This window comes from Solanum lycopersicum, chromosome 7 (assembly GCF_036512215.1).
Source record: "Solanum lycopersicum chromosome 7, SLM_r2.1".
Classification (NCBI taxonomy): Eukaryota; Viridiplantae; Streptophyta; class Magnoliopsida; order Solanales; family Solanaceae; genus Solanum; species Solanum lycopersicum.
The window spans coordinates 65,134,340-65,149,136 of record NC_090806.1 but is presented as its reverse complement, the minus strand read 5'-3'; the positions used below and the strand labels follow the sequence as shown (position 1 = coordinate 65,149,136).

Below are 14,797 nucleotides of genomic sequence, written 5' to 3'. Positions count from 1 at the left end.
TATTTGTAAATATTTTCTAAGTAATATAACATCTAAAATATATTATTGATTTTTAATTTTTTGATCATTTTTAATATGTAATTTAGATTATAATTAATTTCATTATGAAGTATGCACAAAATTTACATGTTAATTCAAACAATCTACTTTTTTTTGTTATAGTGATAAATATTAAACTATATTTTTTAAATAGCATGAAAGTATTTGAGTTAGAGTTGATTTTCTGAAAAAATAGAAAATTCTATATTTGGAGAGTAAAGATAGAGGATAGGGTTGAAGATGCCCTAATACTTTTCATATTTATAAATAACAATAAAGGTGAAAACAAACAACTAATTATGTCTTATTTTTAAAAAAAAATATTTTAGATCATTTATTTTTAATAAGAACGGCAAGTAAAATAAATTCGAAAAAATAAATTACACGGAAGAATACATCATATATATATATATATACACACATTCAAGATCTTGCTAGACATTAGAAGATAACGTCTGATCTATTTGTGTGAAAAAGTGGTTAGAAATTAAAATTTGTACATATGATTGTTGACTTGATGTTAATTAAAAAGCACCAGTACTATTGTTGGGAACATGATCACATAGTTATGAATAAAATGCAGATATCTGAAATTTCTGGTATTAAATATGATATATCATAATAAATAATAAATTAATTATATATTTAGCGTTTATCAAGCCCGTTTGGATCATAAGGTCACTAAAACAATCGCTTGAGATGTCTATTTTTTTTTTACTCTCATTATATATAAATCTCATGTATTGATTTTTTTTGGATAAAAAAATATAATAATTTTTTACCTCATTTACTATAGGGATTAACAATTGAGAAATGGAATAGTGTTAGTTAATCGTGGCATCATTCTATGTGGTTATCTATATTGGAATTTTACACTACATGCATTGTGTAAAATTCCAAATGAAACGAGAAATACGATAATGACACAACTTAAACTTAAATAATAAAATTTTAAATTAAACGAGAAATACGATGATGATACAACTTAAACTTAAATAACACATATTCAATGTAAATTCATATCGCTAATTGATCACACCTTATATTTTAGATTGAACCAAATATATAATACAACTATATTAAGTAGAATACTAATTTAATTTCACAAAATTAATACACGTCGAAGATAATGAAGTTTATTGGAGAGAAACACTAAAAATTAAATTAAAGACACACGTGCACGCACACATCACACTATATATATTTTAAAAAAATACATAATTAAATTAATTTCGACATGCAATAATTCCATGTTTATTTCACAAAACCAAAAATAAGATATTCAATGAGGTGACCTGAAAATGCTATATGCATGCATCAGACTGTCCTTTTTTATTTTATTTTTATTAATGACGATACCTATGGTGGTACAGGAATTGTACCACCACTAGGGACTTTGACTCCAGGGTTAGGAATAAATGTATCGTCACCACCTGGAATGTAAGAGCCAATGCCAGTGCCAGAGCCAGGAATTGGAATAACTAAACCGTTGCCATTATTAGAGCCGGTGATAGGGTTATACGTAAACGGATTAACATGGGTGCCTTTAGGTGGGACAACAACCCTCCCTATACCGGGAATTAGGACCGTTCCATCGTATGGAAAGAACGTATCGGGGTGTTTGATTTTATCGTTGATTTTCGCGATATCGCGTCCTGCTAACGTGTAACATGAGAAAGAGAGGAAAATAATGTTGATGATGAAAAAGGGGGAGAAAATGGAATGAATACTGTTGGCCATTGTTGAAGTAGATTGGAGTAAAATGGAGAAATAAGTTTTGTTTATATATAGGAGAAAAGTTGGTGGTGTTTTTGGCGGTGAATTATGAGCTAGGCCATGTTTAAGTGGTGCACGCAAGACAATTTGATTTGTTTGTCTGATTTTGATTTGATCGAATGGAATTTTAAAAAGTAAAAGGACTTTTGAATTATGTAATCATAGATTAAAGATACGTGGAATATATCAAAATATTTTACAAGCTTTTAACATTTAGCCATTTTCAATATGAAAATATTACTAAGGACTAAAATACCCCCAAGAAATATTAACTCCAACAAACAGGGGCGGAGCCAGCCTTCTGATCCCCCCGCTAAAATTATTATTTATACATGGTTAAAATTATTTATTATATATATATAGTAGATCTGAACCCCCTTCGATTAGTTCATGTGTTTAGTCTTTCATATTTTGAACCCTTTATTAAAAATTTTAGCTCCGCCACTGCCAACAAACGCAACTAAAAGGATTAACAAGTGAAAACTAGTAACATTATATGTTTTCAACGGTGCCAAAAAAATTCATAGCGTGCTCAAGATATATCATCCTACCTAATTTTTACAAAAAGAAATTCAGAGAATTATTTTTGGCAAGTTATATGTTTGGGCGGTCGCTAAAAACAATTACATCGCTAAGTTAAATAAAGAGCAATTTTTACGTGTAGTAAACATAAAAATTATATTTATATGTTATAACTATAGTTTGTATAATTGTGTTCAATAATAAATTTTATGTTTGCTATGGAGCTTTTGATTTGTATAATTCGCTGGATATACCTAATTTTATACAATTGTTCAATTTTGTGTAAATTTATTTATATTGTAAATTGTATAATAGGATCTGTATTTGTATAATTATAAGTGTATATGAAGAAAATATATGTATTTGTATTTGTGTATACATTTTTCTCTCGCTTTATACAAACACAAACACAAACACATTTTCTACATTTGTATATTGAATGAGTAATTGTATACCAATTAGATGGCAAAAAAAGGGATATTTGTTGCGAATCACAAATAAAATAAATTATAGCTATAGCATTTAATTTGAATTATAGTTTGTTATTTCATATAATTTTCCCTTAAATGTATAAGAAAAAACACTATTTTTTTGAATTTTTAAAAAAATATTACTTTCTATCTCATGTCAATTTGTATGTAAATATTTTCTAACTACTCTGTTATATGATTTAATTTGACTTGATATGGAGTATAAGCAGGGGAGGATCTAGTAAGGTTTGTGGGGGGTGCTAAGGGTCATAATTCTAACACGAAGGTCGCGAGGTCGAACCTCGTAGAGGCGGTAGTATTTTTTTTAACTTGCTCGCATGGCAGTTTTTTAATTTTCAAGTTTAACTTGCTTCTTCCTTAATATGACAACGACACTTTTTTTTTTTCTGTTTCTAATAGTTGTCTTAATATGGAGTAGTAATTTATAAGTATATTTGACTAACGTGTTACATAAAACGTGATTTATTTGTAAACATAAGCAATGATATCGTCATTGATCGTTTTCAAAATATGAAAATTGTCGAGTACAATTTTAAATGAATAATGAATATTAATGATATTTATAGTATAATTGAAAGTTTTAACTTGTTTATTTTATGATCTCAATCAAATGTGGGGTACAAATTTGTATTTATATATGGAGGTAGGGAAAGCAAAATGGTAGCATGAGAGTTCAAATAGTCAACCAATTGAGCTAAAGTGATTTTTCCCAAATATTACATGAGAAAAAAATCATCTTGAATTCGACTTTTAGCAAAAGCATCTAAATTAAAACAATAAACTTTTGCTTCCTTAAAGACATCTGATAAAATTGAAACAATGCATAGAAAATTAGTATGACTCATGCAAAAATAATTTGTAGTATATATAATACATTAATTGTCATCTTATTATTGTTTATACTTGTCATAGACCGAAAAGACGAATAATTCGACTGAAGGCTAAAATTGATTTAACCGATGAATCTGTTGGCACCTAGAGATTTGAAATCCTGAATCTGCCTCTGAGTTAGGAAAAAAAAAGTTCAAACTTATGATCTAAAATAAGTCATAGATATTTGCATGACATATAAATCATTTTTATTAATAATAAAATGAGCATTTAAAAATTAAATTGTTACTAAATATAAAAGAATATCATTCTTTTGGAGACTAAAAAAAAAATAATAAGCGGATCATATAAAGTAAGATAGAAGAAATAATATTTGTGGATATTTCTCAAAAATCTTCACCCAATTTTCGGTCCATTTATCACAAAATACCTACTTTTGCAAGGACAATTTTCTTTAAAATCTAACACCTAATTTCTACACCAAAAAAAATAAAATTGAACCAACAGAAAATTGCTTCTTTTGTGTAAGGATTTAATATCTAACACTTTTTGGTATTTTTCTTAAACATATTATTAGTTATATTGTGATTTGTGACATGTGTTATTGGCCAACACAACCTAAGTGAAAAATTAATTACAAATGGGACCTATTCTGATTAATATCAATAGTATTGTCAAATGACCATAATTAAGTGACCTAAATATGAATCAAGAACATAGATATGAACATATTAGGGAGGAGTTGTATAAATCCTTATGAATGAGTCGATTCACGTGATAACTTTAATAACGTTATCGCAAAGAAATTGAGAATGATGGAAAATATACTTTAGGAGATGTGTTAAATAAAAAAAAGACGTTATTCGTGAACGAAAGAATAATTTCATTGAAAAAAATGAAATCGCAAGTTTAAATGTGATTTAAAGATAAAAAATTGTTTATACGGGTGTCTAATTATTTGTTGAGAATTATTGATCAATGCTGTCTAATCATATGGATGAATAAGTACATGACACGTTTAAAGATAAAGGTATTTCATAATTATGTAGGGAAAATAATTATGTTGTGACTGATTTGTCAATTTAAAGATAAGATTAAAGTAACATTTCTTTTAATTTTTTCCTGATTAAAGTCACTATTTTCATAATTTTACGTAAGCCAACTAATTTAAACGAATAGAAAAACTTATCCGCATCAAATGCTTATATCAAATTAATGTAATTTTTATAATTATGTAATTTAATAAAATAAAATACACATTAACTAATTATGGTTAAGTATAATGAATTATAATTTTAAACGCATGACATGCATTTATTAATTTAGTGTAAACATCCAATGCGAATAAGTTCTTCCTCGAATGAACATATGGCTGCATTCCTACCAAAAAAAAAATCACGCCTAGGACTTGAACTGAAACCTGTGACTAACGAAAAAACAGTCACTGCACCACATTATTTGATGATAAATATATCGTTTTTTATGAAAGAAAAGTAACATCATTTTTTAGTACACATAAAAGTTAAAAGAATACACAAAACAGCTAATGTATCTTAAAAGAAGATTTAAGACTTTACAGTTAGATGGATGTGAGTTTAATCCAGTGAACAAACCAAACCCCAAATATGTCATAAACAATACTAGGATATGCTGCAGCAAAATTATATATAAATCCATAAAACTTTTTAAGATAAGGGATCTAAATAACAACAAATATATATATATATATATAATTTAAGGTCTTGGCCTTTCTTCAGAAAATCTTGGAAGCTGAACTAGGGAGTTTACCCTAGTGACACCTTCTAATCCTAACCAGTTTTGTTCTTCAGTTGACATAGCTTCTTGATTTGCTTCTACTTCTGCAACGATTCGTTTGTAGGTGTCGTTTTCTTCAGCTGATCTAACCGTGAAGTTCCTCTGCAGAGATGGCTCGGAGTTCTGTCCATCGTCTGATTCCACAGCGTTACCAGAGTGGTTGCTCTGAAGGGTAGCAGAGGAGAAACATTGATCCTCGTTATCGGATTCAGAGTCCATTTTCCCATCTAAGAATAAGCAAACAACTGCACAATCATCCATCTTTGATGTTGGATATTTAGTTTTCCATTCGCGTGCAGCTGAGTCAACCAGGATTCGGGCAGCTGATGCTCGTGTAGGAGCTGATGACACTATCTCAATCACTTCCTCGTTGCTCAAGACGTCCCAAACCTGAAACAATATAAATCTTAAATATGGAAACTGCAACTGTCTAACTGATGCCAATATCTCTGTATTCTTTCGTATAACACACTATAGTACTGCGATGCATTTTTCCAATAGCTAGGCTAGGAATTCTTTGTTTCATTTCACAACTCCCTAGCATGAGCCATATATATAATCAGCCTAGTTCTTTGGGTATGAAAATAAACTAAGTTCATACCTACTTCATTGAACGAGTACAGAGACTAGCCCACGGTTAGACAAGAATTGAAGGGAAGACAGTAGCATTTTGTAACAGCATGAAGTAATTAATGACCAAGGCATAAGCAAACCACATCTCTTCCAGCATGGGAAATGCTACTCGTCTAAGTGAGAGCTTCGAATGCAAAACAAAATGATATTTCGTAAAATCTTACAAATATTTTTTGAATATTTCTTATTAACTGAAATCACTGAGGACATGTTCCAACCATATTCTGCTTTACTTTTTGATATTGATTATAATGTGTAACAGGTTATCCAATAGAAAATCTGTCTCTGAAACCAATTACCATCAAAACTCGGCAGTGACAGGTAGAGAAGAAATTAGTTTAGTCATGGCATCAGCAATAAAAAAGATAAAGAAGATATCTAAATAACTTCAGAATGGGAAAATTGTAACCAAGAAGTAGATACAATACTCGACACAACAAGTAATTTGCATTTTTGTAATTACGCCTGATGGACTGACTTAGTGCAAATACAAGAAAAGTTCTTATTACTCCGTTTAAAAAAAAAATTGTGAGCAAAAAGGATATTGCCCAGATATTTCAGGATATGCAGTTAGTGAAATAGAAACATAATCAGCCATTTCCTGGAAAAGGAAGAAAGTTCACAGACATTCAAAGAAAACAGTAAAACAAATTCAATAAGCTGACCTTTACTTAACTTACGGGAATTTAAAGAAGAGTACGACTACACAGAACGAGCCAACGAGGTAAAGTAGAATGCAATACTTTCTACATTTAGAAACCAAACTATAAAAAGATTTGTTCAAGAATTGTTAGTATATTATGCATGTGCAAGGCTCCTTGCCTGCGGCAACAAACAAGCAGCAGGAATTGTCTTTATCTAGGCTAAACTCTTCATCTATCATATATCTACTAAAACATCAGCAATTAATCAAAGTGCATCGCATAAGGAGTTTTGGCAAGTCAGGTACTAAAACCAATGACATATCCCTCTGCCAATCGTATTTAATGTTACTACCTCATGCAGAATATACCACACTCTAGCAACTGGCATTATCCTCATTCTGTCCCCAAACCAGAATGAGCCAATACTTTTCAAAGTCCTGAAGTGACCATTAGCTATGAGGATTCCAGGCGCATTTAATTCGAAAGGAATCTAACTCCTTTCCTACAAAGATCAGGTGGTGAACACTTGTCCAATGTACTAGATTTGCAGAAAAAAACAAAACGCTTCTTCCTTCCGCTTTATAGCATACTTACAAATCAAGACACTAAGCACCATTAATATTTGTGAGACTGACAACGGAAAACACCTTACTACATTGGTATAAATAATCACTGATGCTGAGAACTTAAACATTTAATTCTTAGCTGATAATGGAAGTCCTGTAGGCTAGATCATATATGCAGAATCATCTTTCCATTTATTTGTGTATTAGTATATGAAAAGAGAAAATTGAATTATCAACTTCATAATATTTTCCATAGATAACTCTTCTTCCAGATCATTACATGTGACCCCATTAAAACAAATAAAAAAATCCAAGATCACAAAGGTCGTCAAAATCATAAAGGACAACTCGGCATGCTTAATTTCATTTTGGATTCAACTACTTCAACAAACTGATAACTAAGCTACCAAAATATTCATAGATTTCAAGAGGGATACCTACCCCATCAGAAGCTAGAACTATGAACTTGTCCCTTTCAGTAAGAATATGGTGAGAAAATTCTGGAACAGAAATCACCCCATATTCCTTCAAGCAGAAATCCCCAAATGCCCGAGCCATTGCTAAACCAGGGGCATCATCAAATGGCAGCCACACTCTCTGCACCTCAGGCTCATCTTGCAAAGCAAAAACCCGACCTTTACATCGTTTTATCCTCTCAGCTTCCTCTGGTAACACAAAACACAATATCATCAAAGAGAATCCAGAAAGAGATCATATAAAATGAAAGATAAGCTATTACATAGACATACTGGGTAAGTCAGGCTTGAGATCAACAGTCAATTGAACTGCCACCATTGAATCATTACTGTCTTTTGATGCCATGATAGCCCGAGAATCACCAATATAGCCCATAAAAAGATTTGAACCCTTTTGACACAAAAAATTAATAATAAGCTTAGAAGAAAAGGGAATGCAAGAAATTGCAAGAGGAAAATCATAACCAAATGCAACTGGCTACCTGTTTCACAAGTGTAATGGCAGTGCTCCCACTACAAAAGCAATCTAAATTAGGATGGGACCTTAGTTCTTTATCCATGGCCTTGTATGATTTAAGGAAAGCTTCTCTCCACAAGTAGTCCACTTTATCCTCCATCCCTCCATCCTTATCAGGATCCACCACATCCAATTTTTTATCACCACTGCAGCAATTTGCAGTAGAACCATTGTGCTTTGAGTCAAATGATTGCAAAAACGACGCTAGCTTCAAGGGCAGTGCATCCCTTACTTTGCGTGCGACAAGATGGCCATGTGGACCATGACCATCAAATACCCCACAAAAGGTCACATCTTCAGCCATGAAATCCTGCACACAGATACATAAAATTTAAAACATAACACACTCCAAGGCCACAATAGTAGCTCTAAACAAGCAAGCGGTACTTACTTCCCAGACAACCATGGCATCCTGGTTTATGCCTTTACGACCCTGTTGAGTGAATATGCAAGAAGTCCTGCTCTTCCCATTTTTGAATATCCGATTAGGTATTGAAGTCAGATGTTGCAATGTAGTGACAGGATCAGAAAAAGTTTTTCTAATCCTCTTTCGACTAAACATACTTATCCCCAAACATTCAGGGGAAACTCGTTCTCCGTTGCTCCTGCTACTACAAGTACTATGATTGCTGGTAGAAGCACAACCCCCCATTTTCTCAGAAACACAAAGAGACCATCTGATCCACAACAAAAGAAATGTTCTTCCTCCCAATGAAACTGGATCAGACTGAATTGTGAACTAAGCAAAAAAAAAAACTGTAGAACTCACAAGCATCCAACGCGATTCTTTTTAATCTTGGTCAAAATATTGCACTAAACAACACAATAAGAGATTAATTAATATACTAATATATTAATACCACATAACAAGATGGATATGACAACAAATATTGAAACTAGACTAACTAACCAACACACAGATTAATAGATTAGCATGTGATTGATGCATATAATATAAATATTATGCTGTCTTAAGCTTTCATCATCCAATGGGAATCTCCATTATACAAATCAAATTTGAGAGATTTTATGCACCCTTAATCTACAATTAAAAAACTAAGCTAAGTAGACAGAAAAACAGAATATTCTGGAAAACATTTAAAAAGAACACATAAAAACAGGAAACTAGGTAGAGCACCCACAGTTATTCAAATTCTTTAATCTGTCACCATGTTCACAAAAATCAAAACTTTATCCACAAAATTCTCCATTTCCAAAACAGAGGGTGAAGATTTATCACTATCCAAATTCCAAAAAGATCTTACTCTTTCTTATAGATCTTATAATTAAAGATTTTATAGTTAGATTTATAGATAAACACCAAAAGAAAACAAAGTATAAAGATTTGAAAAAAAAAAGTAACCTGAAAAGGAAAAGTTACTAGTCACAAATGTCAAAAAGATTCAACCTTTCACCTCAAATGTCAAAATTTCAGTCTTTTCCAGAGGATAAACAAAGTTAACAAAAAAAAAAAAAGTAAAACCAAAGATAGAGGAAAAACAGTCTGATAAAATTTGAATCTTTGCACTACTTAGTGGAGCAGACAGATAAAGCAAAAGAGTTCTAACAAAGTGGTAGATTTTGTCGACACAAGAATCCTTTTTTACGTAACCCCAAAAGCAAAACAACATCAGATCAAAGCATTAAAACTTAGAAAAGTATAAACATCAAAAAAAAAAAATCAAAATTCAAGAAAGGGGGCAAAAAAATCAAACCCCTTTTTTCATGCAATCAAAACCCAAGCTGCAGAATTAACCAAAACCATGAAATGGGGTTTCATTTCTGAACTCTACACAGAAAATTGATAAAATAAGGCAAAAACAAGGGATTTTCTTGAAAAAGATGAAATTTTTAATGTTCAAAAAGCAAAATGAAAGAGATATACAAAGAGGGGGTTGGTTAAAAATGGTACCTTCAAGTTGGTTTAGTGATAGCTGGGAACAAGAATGTGATTTATGTCTTTTTTTTGTTGAACAGAAGAGAAAAAGGAGAAGAAGGGAAGAGAGTGAGAAGTATGGGAATAGATAGAAGTTGGCATTAATTAATTACAAAAGCATAAAAAGGGAAAATAATGAAGAGGAGAGGGTACGCTCATTCTTTTAAGGAAGAAAATATATTGGTCCTTCATCTCAATTTACGTTATACTAATAACCACTCGGGCTGCGATAACATGATTGAGATTTTTATTTTAAAAATATAAAATATTTAATTTTTCACCTCAATTTATATTGTAATAACTTGCCAATTTATGATAAAATGATTATAATTCTTAAACGATGAATATATTAATTCTCTATTAAGCTAACAAATTATGGTAAGATGATCAAAATTTTTGTACTAAAAAATTATTGATCATTTATCCAATTCTATGTTATACTAAATTGTTGTGAGACAATTAAGATTTTTACGCTTTTAGTTAAAGTAATTTTTTTAAATTTAATGTTTGAACATGAAAGAGTTTTTAATAAGAGTATTATTGGTAAAATAACTCAATTTATTAATTTAATCAATCAAACTATAATATAAATATAATAAGATTTGGTTTGTTGGTAACCATTTTTTTATACCATCCATACGTAAAAAAAAATTAGAAAAAAATATTTGTGAAAGTATAATGTAATATCATTCGTTATCATAAAACAATATAGAGCATATAAGTACAAATGATTTTGTGTGTGAAATAAATTGTTGAAATTCTTTTACATAAATGAAACTTGTCGAGAAGTATTGAATGTAAGTTAATTTATTCCAAGTTATAGGTTTGATTTCCAACTATGATATGTTTTACATTTTTTAAATCAATTTATTATAATTTTTAATTCCATCATTAATTTATTTTTTTAGCAAATACAAGAAAACTTTTTGGAACTTTCCTAATTTATCTTAGATTTTATTTTTATTTTTTTTGAAAAACTCCTATTCTATGGGGTAGTTGAAACTAAACTAATTATAACTAAATATAGAAAGGTTCTGGAAAAGCAAGGAATTAGGAAATTATATTAGAGGTACAAAGTATCTTAATTAAGCAGAATAAGTTGTAAAAAAGCAAAGAATTATATTAATGTCATAATAGACATGATGTATTAACTACCCTTTTCAAAGTAATTGGGACATGGTTTGTGAGGACAACACAAACCTAAAACCTTCTTTTGGCGTTCGATATTTATATTAAAATTTGATTAAATTTAAATTTGTATCGAAAATTTTCATATTGAAGACAACAGTGCCTGACAAACGCAACTATATTCAGGGAGACTTGAATCTAAGATTTTTTTCTGATTAAAAATGAAGAAAAATTTACCGTTTCTGCTTCCAATTACTTGTGGTGATACGCAAAGTAATAATGGAAAATTATATATAATAGCAAATTATTAATTAAAATAAATATTATAATCATAGTTTGATTTAAGTATACCCCATAACAAATTGTTGTTATTTCACCTTTCTCCAGATGAATCTCGCTCGCCACTCTCGTTCTCTACCTGGCCTCTCTTGCTTTTTATACAAACGCAAATGTATAAAATGCGTTTGAGTTTGTATAAAGTAAGAGAAAATCATATATATATACATACATATATTTTCGTTCCTCTCTCTCCCATCTCCCAAATCCCCCTCGCTACTCTCCCAATTCTCGCTCGTCAGTCTCTTCTTCGGCTCTCTCGCTTATACAAACAAAAATGTATAAACTGTGTTTCTGTTTGTATAAAGCGGAAGAAAGTTGAATATATTTATGCAAATACATATATTTTTGTCCTATACACTTATAATTATATAATACAAATATTTTTCTGCACAGTTCTCTTTTGCTTTCTCGCGTTATACAAACACAAATTATACAATTGAATTTTCGTATATGTATGCTGAAACGGAAACAGATTATATACAATTGTTTTTTTTTTTTTGTATATGTATAGCGAAACATATATTTTTATGTTTTCGATGAAGCACAATTATAAAAACTATAGCTATAACATACAATATGATTTTTGTGTTTGCTATATATGAAAATTATTTTTTTAAAAAGGATAAATTTTAAATTTTCTGATCTAAAATAAGTCATGTATACTTGTGTAATTATAAATCTACTTCATTAAGAATGAAATAAATATCATACAGCTAAATATTAAAAAAATTTATTCTGTTTTAAATTGATTTTTTTTTTAAAAAGTGAGTCATATAAATTATTAAATAAAAAAAATATTCTCTTTATTCGTTCCATTATATCTGCCGTTCTTTCCTTATAGTACTTCCAAGAAAAGTTCATATCACTGTGATTGAAAATAATTTAGTTTTTAAATTCACCTTTTTAATCCTAAAAAAATAACTTTCAGCCCAAATATCTAAAAATTTATTTAAACAACAAGTTCTAAAAAAATATTCAACATTATATTAAATCCATTAAAATAAAATATTGAAAATTACTTTCAAATTCATCTCAAAATTAACACCTTTCGGACTTCACGTGAAATTTAAATATACAATTATTTTTAATTTTATGCTTCATTCAACACTTTCACATAAATTAAAGCGTTTAATTTTATAATATCCAACTTAATATTTCCACATAAATTGAAACATCGATTTTATAATAACATAAATTTTGTGGAAGAATAAATTTTTTTAAATTGAATGGTAACGTGGAATTTTGCCGCTAAAATCAATCAATTAGAGGGAGAGTGCATTACACGCGCGACAACATGAAATCATGATACAGCTAAGCACCCGACAGCCTACATAACATGGCTAAATTTGTGGGGCCACCTTACGTGCCATCTTGTGAAAGCGTTGACCCTTGCTTCTCCAAATTAAAATTAATTACGCAATATAAAATCATAATTTAAAAATTAATTTTTTCTTAATTCTTATATATTTTGTTTTAATAAGTAAATCATAGACTTAATAAGATATCGAAATATGTAAAATCGCAATATGAATGAGAAATTTTACTCTATTAAGCCAATTTGAGATAAATTTTATTAAATAATTAAATTTAATTAAATTCGTATCGAAAAGTCGAAAGAATAAATGGTGGGAAAAGGGTAGGCTGATGCAACATTCAACTACTACACAGTTTACACACGTAAAAGAAGTAATCAAAAATCTTCAAGATATTTTTTCCACTTCACATCCTTTTTTTTTTTTTAATTTTTTCGTATATAATGCATAAAAAGGTGTTCACAATATCTTTTTTTCCTTCTTTAGATAAAGTAGTGTAATGAATTGTGTAATGGGTGATTTAGATAGTCGGATTTTAATATAAAATATTAATATCAGATTGGGAAATAATTAAAATAGTGTTAATTTGGTTTGCATTATATTCGAAAAGTATAAGAGAGTATTAAAAATATTTTTAAATTTGATGTAAATTATTAGTTTCTATTCCTAAAAAAAGTTAGCAGTGTTAAAATATATTCATTTACTTGACAAAATGAACTTAAATGCAGTCACAATCTTACAATATGAGTGAAATACATTCATAAGTTATCGATAAGTTGTGAATGTTTTTCATACTTTCTCTCGGCTTTTTATTAAGAAGTATATGCTATCAGAGATGTATTAAAGTAGATGAGTGTTTTTAGGAAAGTTGATATTTCAAAAAGTAAAATTAATAATTTGTGTAAAGTTTAAAAGTGTTTTTTATACTTCTCGACTTAGTTTTCTTGTGAATATAATTTTAATGTGATTGGTTATTATCTGATCTTTGATCTAATGATTAGCATGAATGGGATAATTAATTTTTAATTGATTATGCTACACATAATTGTGTACACACTAGTTGACAATATGTTATTCTAAATTGAATATTTAAGATTGGGATTACTTTTTCATTAGAATGTTTAATGTCCAAGGAATATGTTAGCTGTGACAAAAAATATTCTTGCTTCAGTGTGAGAGTAATTATTAAAGATGTTGAAACTGAGCTTTGAATATATTGGAAAATTTTATTAAAAATATTATATTTAAATAAATCATATAAAATTCGAATTTAATTAAAACTTGACTAATGAAGTTTTTTTTGGTCAAAGGTGGGAATCTGTGATGGACTTCACAAGTATACTGTTGTCCAACCAAAAACTGTTAAATTAATATTTATAAAATAATAAAAAGTGGCAACTTTTGAATCCACTTGTAAATATATAATAAAATAAAAATCGCGAGAACTTTTTTTTGTCTCAAATTGATACGATTTTATATACTAAATTCTGAAGTATAAAAGACAGCAAATTTTATATGTAGCTGTAGCCATATTTTTTTTGTGGTCAAATAACAAGACACACAATTTTACCAAAATGATTTTTTGTCAACTTGTTTTGTTCCTTTACAACATATCTATGTTAAATAAATAATTAAGAAAATATGTGTCACTATTAGAAACAAAAAACTTGTTAAATAATTAAGAAAAACAGTATCACTATTCGAATTAAAAAACAATTCATTGGAGATCAAATATCGTAGGGTATTATATAGTAAGAACAAATAGAAAATA

General features: G+C 29.3%; 1 protein-coding gene across 3 annotated transcripts; it reads right to left on the bottom strand.

Moving 5' to 3' along the window:
- Nucleotides 1-5,067: 5,067 nt before the first annotated feature.
- Nucleotides 5,068-10,465, bottom strand: LOC101262828 (probable protein phosphatase 2C 52). 3 transcript variants are annotated; one of them, XM_026032090.2, is made up of 7 exons: nucleotides 10,223-10,392; nucleotides 10,026-10,099; nucleotides 8,702-9,123; nucleotides 8,276-8,620; nucleotides 8,067-8,184; nucleotides 7,759-7,982; nucleotides 5,068-5,864 (listed from the first exon to the last, which is right to left on the bottom strand). In XM_026032090.2, exons 3-7 carry the CDS (start codon nucleotides 8,960-8,962, stop codon nucleotides 5,394-5,396), a joined length of 1,419 nt encoding a protein of 472 aa, XP_025887875.1. In that variant the 5' UTR covers nucleotides 8,963-9,123; nucleotides 10,026-10,099; nucleotides 10,223-10,392; the 3' UTR covers nucleotides 5,068-5,393. The 3 variants fall into 3 exon arrangements, with proteins under 3 accessions (XP_025887875.1, XP_004243332.1, XP_025887874.1); XM_004243284.5 differs by lacking the exon at nucleotides 10,026-10,099 and having other exon boundaries at nucleotides 10,223-10,465; XM_026032089.2 differs by lacking the exons at nucleotides 10,026-10,099; nucleotides 10,223-10,392 and adding an exon at nucleotides 9,453-9,592.
- Between the last annotated feature and the right edge of the window lie 4,332 nt (nucleotides 10,466-14,797).